General features: G+C 45.1%; 1 protein-coding gene across 1 annotated transcript; it reads right to left on the bottom strand.

The window, feature by feature from the left end:
* Nucleotides 1-457: 457 nt before the first annotated feature.
* On the bottom strand, nucleotides 458-6,432 carry LOC111861682 (mediator of DNA damage checkpoint protein 1). Its single transcript, XM_023846455.1, has 2 exons — nucleotides 6,391-6,432; nucleotides 458-3,418 (listed from the first exon to the last, which is right to left on the bottom strand). The coding sequence occupies exons 1-2, from the start codon at nucleotides 6,430-6,432 to the stop codon at nucleotides 458-460; spliced, it is 3,003 nt and encodes a 1,000-aa protein (XP_023702223.1).
* Between the last annotated feature and the right edge of the window lie 451 nt (nucleotides 6,433-6,883).

The raw sequence follows: 6,883 nt of genomic DNA on the forward strand, positions 1-6,883 counted from the left end.
TTCTTTTGGTCTACCTTCAATTTTGTTTTTATACCTAGAAGGGAAGTTTTGTATTTTAGTTGCTAGGCTCTTAAGATGAAGATGTTGGTCGTCTGAAATGGCATCATATCGTCTGATAATTGGTTACAAACGTTTCGAAGAGATTTCCTTCCATGGTCTGTGCAGGAGAAGATGGAGGTAGCACGTTCCTCCAAAACGTTAGTAACCATTTACCAGAGTATGCAACATAAGGCCGTAGTCCAGAAGAAGACACGTTTTAAAAATTGAAACTACAATTTTTTGTGTAAGAAAACTCGCTTAGAGGGAATGACGGAGCATTTGGTTTTGCAGGACGGGGTCGGTTTCTTAACTTGTCCTTGTGGACTTTGCTGTCGCTGTATCTGTTTGCATCCGTGTCCAAGTAATGTGTTGTTACATTTGTCCACTAAATCGTTAGAAACTGTCAGGGTGTGGCCAGTCACTTGTCGTGAACTTGTCCATCACTGGATCTCTTGCATACGTATCCAAGAAATGGATGGTTACATTTATCCGGCAGTTCATTTGAAGCTGCCAGGACGCTCGCGGCACCTGTTGGTCCTCGTACAAATTCTGAAGGAGACGGCGGAGCCGAACGGGGTGAGTGGACATCAGTACTCTGGGGCAGCGAGTGGTCGCAGGTTGGTTTCGGATCTGTCTCACCTCCGAGTTTCGCAAAAGACCTTAGTTGATTATCCCGCTCGGCGAGCTTTGAATATGGGTTGTATGGAGGTGTTTGTGGAATGATTCCCTTTGTACTTTGTCCATGTGTAGAGAATGGAGTAAGCGTTTTCCTATATTCAGTATCGCTACTTGAAGTCCCAAGTATACCACCAAATGGCGAGTCAAGGAATTGAACTGATTTTGTTGGTTTGTCTTCTTGATTATTTGTGTCTTGTTCAGAAATCCTAACCGATAAAACACTTTTTGTTAATGGTGATATCGTGCTATACCCAAATGGCTTCTGTGGAGTTGGATAATTGTATCCAGAAAACTCATTGAATCCTGATGAAAATTCGCGATTTTCAGTGCTCTGGCCTGAAAAATTATTAGGCGCAATTTTCAGTGGTTGGATAAATGTGCTGTCTCCTCTAAATGAAGATGCTGGATACTGTAGTGGTTTAGATGGTGGATCATAAACATAGCCTGTGTTTTGTGCCGACGTTGGTAATGGGGTTGCAGTTTGTTGGCTGGGAGATGGTGTGGGATACTCATACCCAAGTACTGAACCTTTGCTTTCGCTACTCTGATCATTTAATGACACAGACTGTAGAACTTTCGATGGGTTCACAAACGAACTGTCTCCTTTCAGATTAGAAGAGGGTAGAGGAGATTCGTATGCTGCAGGATTTTCTGTAGTCGATTTATTTTTATCACACGAGAAAATGTCTAATAGCCGTTTTCTTGAATGTTCTTCCTTTGGATCGAGCTGAATTTCAGGTTGTGGCAACAGTTTTGCTTGAAAGCCTTGTGCAGGCTGGGTAGGGCTTATCGGTTCGTCTGGTGGAAGTGAAGTGGTTGTACTCCTTACAGGTAGTCTAGTTGTTAGTTTCTTGGCATTAGATGGAAGTAGTTTTGCAGGCTGGTTGAAAGAACCAGCGCCTAGGAGATTCTGAGGTACTGGGTTTCTAAACCTTGCTGGAAGTTCTCCTGTTGGACGTTTACGTTTAGAGGGGACGACAGGAATGCATAAGAAGCTGTGAAAGGGATCCTTACATATATCGATTCCATGGTGATCGTGTCCGTGACCATGATCATGGCTGTGATCGTGCCTATGGCCATCTTCAGGTTTAACTACAGAGACATCTGCAGTTTGTGCTGCCGGCACGTTAAGGATATGAGTTTCTGGTACCCCTGGAGTAGCGCGCATTGTAGTGGATTGGGTCGATGGGAGCAGTAATCTAGCAGGTTGAATGAAGGTGCTGTCTGGTTTTGGAACTGGAACAGTTGGCAGAATAGTGGAGGAACTCACGAATTGTCTGTTTGTAGTTGGGATAGCTTTGGTTTGGTTTCCTAAACTGTCTCTTTTCGGGGATGAACTCTCAGCTCTTGGTGTGTAGCGTGAAGGAAATGAAGCACTTGGTGCTTCAGTAGAAGGTGTAGTATTGCAGGGTTGATTAAAGTTGGGTAATACTTTCGAAGGTTGATTGAATGAGCTGTCTCCTCTTAAAGGGGCAGAAGGAACAGGCGTTCGTGCAGCAGAACTTTGGTATCTTTCCCCATATTTCTGTTTTCGTCGAGATGTATCAACCGGTTGGCACAGGAAGCTATGAAAGGCATCCTTGCAAATACTCGGTTGCTTTTGATCTTGTAGTGGTAATACTTGAACGGGATCCTCAGCTGCCTCAGCAAAAATCTTTGTCTCTGTTGGAGGCGTTGTTGATATATAAGTAGGTCTTGAAGTCGTGGTTGGTTTCGGTTTGATTTTCTGGGAGGCAGGCAGTATGGGTGGTAGTACTTTAGAAGGGTCTAGAAAAGTGCTGTCTCCTGTCGGTGAAGATATAGGCTTCGTTCTCGAATTAGTGATCGGTCGTCTGCCTCTAGAGAGTGAAGGTGGGTTACACAGAAAACTGTGAAAAGAATGTTTACAATTATCAACTTCATTATCGTTACGAATTACTGATTCAGGAGAGCCAGCTGCTTGTCCTTCGAACAATGTTCTTTCAGTTTTTGTACTTGAAAAACGTTCTGGTATTGTGGTGGTTGTTTGGAAATTTTTATTTTGGAATGGAGTTAGAATGTTTTCACTTTGAACAAACGTAGCTGATGGTTTGGGATATGTTTCAGGAAGATATTCAGGAGTTGATAAAGGTTTCTTGGTTGGCGGTTGGGTAGGGAGAGAAAGTTTAAGTGGTTGCTGAAATGATGGTGCAGGAAACCGAGGCTCAGGTGGAGGCAAATATGGCTCTGGAGCCAATTTACTTTCCCTCGAAAAAGAACTCTCGCCTGATATAACTATGGTCTTTTGTGTAGTAGGTGGTTCTACAGTGATAGTATGCTGTTGACAATTAGCAAATGCAGGATCTTCTATCGTCGCTTTAGTTGGGCTTATGAGTTGTTTTGGTGTCTGTTTCCGGAAGTTGTTTGAAGAGGGGTCTGGTTGGAGCTCTGGTGGTACTGCAATGGTCTTGACCCCAAATGACGGAGCGGGTGCAGAAGCCAATGGCTTCTCTATTTGCTTCACAGTGAACGAAGCGGACCCCTCAGGAGTCACTGTTCTTGATCTCGGAGCGGGGTTGCACAAGTAGCTGTGGAAAGGGTGACTGCACTGGTTGTACGCTGGGGAGAGTTGACGTGCAAGGCGTTGAAGATCTGGGCTCGAAACAGATTGGCTTCCGCCACGTGTAGATGAAGAAACCAGACAGTATAAGCTCAGTAGGGCTGTGGTGAATGTTAACAGTTTCTGAAAACAATAGAACAAATATATATGCATTTTATATTTGGAGTTACTTTCTTAATATTTAAATAATGCATAAACACACCGGAGTCTAATCAGTGGAAGGAATGAGGAAAAAATATTGTGACATGTTGCGCAAAGCCGAGCCCCCCCCCCCACACACACCAGCAGTGACGCGGTGGGTGAGTCAGCGCTCCCCTCCCACCCCTCAGCGGTAACGTAACGCTCGCGTAATAGGCGAGTAATCACCCCGCATCCTGGCAGCTACGCGCGGTGACGTGCCGAGCGGAGCCGAAGATAGCCGAGCCCCGTAACCGGGTAACTATGCAAGGCGAATCAACAGCGGTGACGTAACAGGATGACGTGGCACTCATTACGCAACAAGCAAGCACTGCAGCTATATAAGTGAGCTGCACAGCTGGTACCAGTCAGTTCTAATGTGGGTACCAAGAGTTCTACTGTAGCAGCCGCCTAACACAGTTGTACTGTAACAGTCGCCGAGTCAGTTGTACTGAGTCAGTCAGCGAGTCCTGGAGCTACCGCCGAGTGAGTCCTCGAGCTACCTCCGAGTTAGTTCCGAGTTAGCCAGCAACTAGTCAGTTGTATTGTGGCATTTGGAGCGTACTAATTGTGATACTGCAGATAGCAGTAATCGTAAATCTGTAATTTGGGTGATTGTAAGTGCGAATGTGAAATAAAATTCGCTATATCGAATACATCGTGAAGTTATTTGTCGCGATATACGCCCGATACGCGACAACTGGTGTCAGAAGTGGGATCAGTAACCAGCAAACACGTTACAATATCTAACATTTAAATATTCTTAATTTTTCGATAAATCGATGGGTGTACGCGGAAGCTTAGTTGGTTAAGATACTGTGCTACAAGTCTCAATGTCGCGGGTTCGATTTCCCATGAGGTCATCAAATTTTTTCAATTGACCTAATCCTTCCAGCCACACCATAGCCCTGGGGTCGACTCAGCCTCTAACAGGAATGAGTACCGGGAATCTATCTGGGGGTAAAGGGCGGCCGGCGCGTAAAGCCCACAGCCTCACCGCCATCTGTGAGCCGATTGTCTAGAAAATGTGGAGCCTCCTACCGACTTCTCTTACGGATGAATTAAGACTCCTACTTTAAGAAAGCTCTGAAGAATCTTTGACTTAATGGGATCAAAGTCAAAGTCACATTGCGACTGACGGTCAGTCAGTCAGTAAGTCTTGGTGTCGAGACCCGTTTGGGGCCCATGACCAGATATTTATTGCTGTTTGACAGTTACAGTCTTATTTTGTGGGTCGTCCTCTTTGACGAGAGGATGGGTCTGCTTTTGTATATACTGCTGGCTCTTGCCAGCGCAGCCTTTCTCGAGTCCTAGACCCCAGGGGTCAAGGCCATATTTTACTGTCTCAGATTTGAATCTTCTCTTCAGACTTAATTGCGTGCATGAATGAACTCCCTTTTATAACTGCGAGAGAACCGAACAGAGGTCACCACCTCCAATGGTTCCCCCACTGCTCTTCGTGAATGCGTTGTCTCGGAAACCGTGGGTCAATTCCGAAGCAACGGTCTCGTTTCTAAGTGTTTACAACTTTCAGTTTTCGCATCCATCCGTAATCTCTCCGTGGCAACGTACGTGTATTTGCCAATTCGTTTTTCTAGAAACGGTCAACGTATTAAAATATACGGACGTATTTAGGTACGTTATGTACAAACTATGACCGCCTCTGTGGTAAAGTGGTCAGAGTTCCTGGATACAGATCCAGAGGTCCGGGTTAGATTCCCGGCGCTATCAGATCTTCTGAGAAGTAGTGAGTCTGGAACGGGGTCCACTCAGCCTCATGAGGATAACTGAGGAGCTATTTCAAGGAAATAGCGGCTCCGGTCTAGAAAACCGAAATTAATGGCCGTGGGGATGCGTTGCGCTGACCACATGATATCCTCCATCCGTTAAAGTTGGCACTAACTTCGCCGACAAACGGCGGTCGCTGGGTCGGTATAGTTCGTTTGCGGACTAAAGCCAAAGGAATTTGGTTTTGTGCAAAATTATGCGTGTTACGCTTAGATCCGTGCGGCCTTTCATTTAGTCGTCCGGTATTAATAGCGCAATTACGTCATTGTTCTTACAAACCAGATATTTTCCTGAACGAATGGTTTTCAGATTCCTTTGATCTGCATTTTCCTCCCGAAGTCAGAGACTACATAAATTGCCAAGACGACGTCATTTCGTTCCTGGCCTTCAGGCAGCATCCGACAGAAATATGTGCCCCTTTAAAGCCCACTTTGTGCATCTGATACATACGCGAACAAAAACATCTTCTGAGAAGTGCTTCCATATAGTTAGATAAAAGTTTTCACCGACGTTTCGTAAGGACATTCTGAGCTGAGCCCTTCTTGAGGAGAAGCCGAATCTGCAGCTACTCAAGAATTTTCACAGCATTTTATGGAACCCGAAGGTTCATTACCGTTTTCACAACAGCCCTCCACTGGTCCCTATCGCGAGCCAGATCAATCCAATCCCTACTATCCCATCCTATCTAAGATCCATTTTAATATTGTCCACCCAACTACGCATTGGTCTTCCCAGTGGTCCCTTTCCTTCTGGCTTTCCCACCAATATCGTAGGGGCATTTTCAGTGTTCTGCTTATAGCTTGCCTGGAGGCGGTATGATTCTCCGAGATGTTTGTATACTTCTACGAGACTACACGGCGTCACATCCAAAACTGTAGTATTCTTCTTAGTGACTATTGTGAGAACGGCCGTGCCGTAGCTCAGGTGGTTAGTCCCACCGTGGTCGTCCGCGTTCGAGCCCAGGTCAGGCCGTGTGGGATTTATGGTGGAGAAAGTGGGACTATGAGATTTTTTCTCCGAGTACTTCGGTTTCCCCAGCAAATTCTTATTCCACCGACTGCTCCACAATCATCATCGTCATAAATCTAAAAGAGACCATTGTGAGAAGTTGAAATGCATCCAGCACATACCTGATTCTGCCTCACGCATCGTAACTGTGATGCTGATATCATTTGGCGTTTTTACTTCATAACGAGTTACGAGGTTTCCTTCACGCTTGCAATTGGCCTTTGCTATGGGGATCCTGGAGCGAGCTTGAAACGGTTCTCCTGTACAGTATATACGAAGAGGGCCCAAAAAACACCGGAATTTGTTTCTAGAAGGCGGGGCGCTTGTAGTACAGGCTTCCGCCGCTAGGTGGTTGTTACGTATTTTGTTATTCTCTTACCAGCCGATGCATACGGTCTTAGCTCTTCGCCGTTAAACACTTCACTCTACTGTTTAACAGTTATGCTTTTAATAGTTAAAACACATTACCTGTCTTCATTTAAACTCTGTTTAAATGAAGGGAAACACTTAACATATGGCATGTGTGTGTTAATGACTTTACACTGTTTATAATTGCAATTAAAGACCGTTTGTAGAAAAGGTTTATGGCAAGGTAAATCATAACTTGTATGTCTG

The sequence above is a fragment of the Cryptotermes secundus genome, unplaced genomic scaffold (genome assembly GCF_002891405.2).
Source record: "Cryptotermes secundus unplaced genomic scaffold, Csec_1.0 scaffold201, whole genome shotgun sequence".
NCBI lineage: Eukaryota > Metazoa > Arthropoda > Insecta > Blattodea > Kalotermitidae > Cryptotermes > Cryptotermes secundus.

What these genes read in the sequence shown, in the direction of transcription:
- LOC111861682 (XM_023846455.1), bottom strand. Translation starts at nt 6,432, where the DNA reads ATGATATCAGCATCACAGTTACGATGCGTGAGGCAGAATCAG. An exon ending in GATGCGTGAGGCAGAATCAG is followed by an intron (nt 3,419 to 6,390) that starts GTATGTGCTGGA and finishes TATTGTTTTCAG; the next exon opens with AAACTGTTAACATTCACCAC.